The 1,613-nt window shown below is 37.8% G+C and overlaps 1 protein-coding gene across 1 annotated transcript in view; it reads right to left on the reverse strand.

Moving 5' to 3' along the window:
- RBM39 (RNA binding motif protein 39) overlaps window positions 1–1,613 on the reverse strand; it is a 44,466-nt gene that overhangs the window by 20,198 nt on the left and 22,655 nt on the right. The window contains exon 9 of the mRNA XM_023512262.1: window positions 1,051–1,116. Within this exon, the coding sequence (XP_023368030.1) occupies window positions 1,051–1,116 (66 nt within the window). The remainder of the gene's footprint in view (window positions 1–1,050; window positions 1,117–1,613) is intronic.

Below are 1,613 nucleotides of genomic sequence, written 5' to 3' on the forward strand. Positions count from 1 at the left end.
GGAGGCTGAGGCAGGAGACTCGCTTGAGCCCAGGAGTTGGAGGTTGCTGTGAGCGTGATGCCATGGCACTCTACCCAGGGGGAGAGCTTGAGGCTCAGTCGCGCAAAAAAAAAAAAAAAAAAACCTTGTTTCTACTAAAAATAGAAAAATAGAGGGAGAAGAATTGCTTGAGCCCAGGAGTTTGAGATTGCTGTGAGCTATGATGATAACATCATCTCTTGTCAGGGACACAAGAGACTATCTTAAAGAAAACAGAAAAAAGCACAAGCACATCCATTCCAAACTATTGGCAACTCCTAACCCTACTCGGACTGGGCTAGCCTGTTTAGCCAAGTACTACTTTATGTCACTTTATTTTTTTGGTAGATACATCTTCATCTGTTTCCCAGGCTTGAGGAAAGTGCCATGATTATAGCTCACTGTAACCCTGAATCCCTGTTCAAGTGATGTTCTCACCTCACCTCTTGAGTAGGTGAGATTACAACAGGTACATTCACCACACCTGGCTAATTATTCTTTGTAGAGACAGGATCTAATTATGTTGCACAGGCTAGTCTTAAACCCAGGGCCTCAAGCAATTCTCCTTCCTCAGATTACCAAAGTTTTGTGATTTAAGGATGTGAGTCACCACAGTAGGCAGAAAACACATTTTAGGAAGACAATCCTGATCGTATTTGTGAGGTATATACATATAAAAATGATTTCGCATAAAACAAAACCCAGAAGACCTTCATTTAGTAAGCAAGTGTTATAGTTCAGTTACAAACAAACAGAAAAACTCTAAATATATGATGAGCTGGCTGATCTAAAAGACCATATATTAACATTACATACAGTACAGGACAATAGGGACATCGTTCAATAAATTTTCAGATTTGGTGAACACTTACTGCTTACTAAGAAAAAGCTAATTTAAACCATTTGAAAATATTAACCTAAATTAAAAAAATGTTAACCATGTCCTATTCCTCAGAATTAGTAAATAATGTAAATTTACTATGCTCTTTAGATTAAAAAAAAAACCTTATGTTAATCATAGTAATTACTTACTGTAATAAATCCGTATCCTTTAGATCGACCTGTTTCACTGTCCATCATAAGCTGGATACTTTCGATCTAAAATTGAAAAGCATATCATTACATAAAAAAGGAGAAGAAAGAGTATTTTATACATTCGGCTATGGTTCCAAAAAAATCTAGAAAAAATCTCCACCTCCTTTGGGAAAATTAAAAATTTATTACAACCCTTTTTCAAAAAAATCTTCTGAAAAAAAAAAAAAGTAAGTCTCAAAATTTCCAAAACAAAAAGTTTTGTATTCCTTAGCGAACAAGAATGAATTTAAACTATGAATTCTTTTGGTTTTTTTTTTTTTGTACAGACAGTCTCACTTTGTCAACCTCAGTAGAGTGTCGTGGCGTCACACAGCTCACACCAACCTCCAACTCCTGAGCTTAAGTGATTCTCTTGCCTCAGTCTCCTGAGTAGCTGGGACTATAGGTACCCCCGCCTTCAACACCCAGCTATTTTTTTGGTTGCAGTTTGGCCAGGGCCAGGTTTGAACCTGCCACCCTTGGTATATGGGGCCAGCGCTCTACTCACTGAGCCACAGGCG

This window comes from Otolemur garnettii, unplaced genomic scaffold (assembly GCF_000181295.1).
Source record: "Otolemur garnettii isolate 467f Iridium unplaced genomic scaffold, OtoGar3 scaffold00025, whole genome shotgun sequence".
Lineage (NCBI taxonomy): Eukaryota > Metazoa > Chordata > Mammalia > Primates > Galagidae > Otolemur > Otolemur garnettii.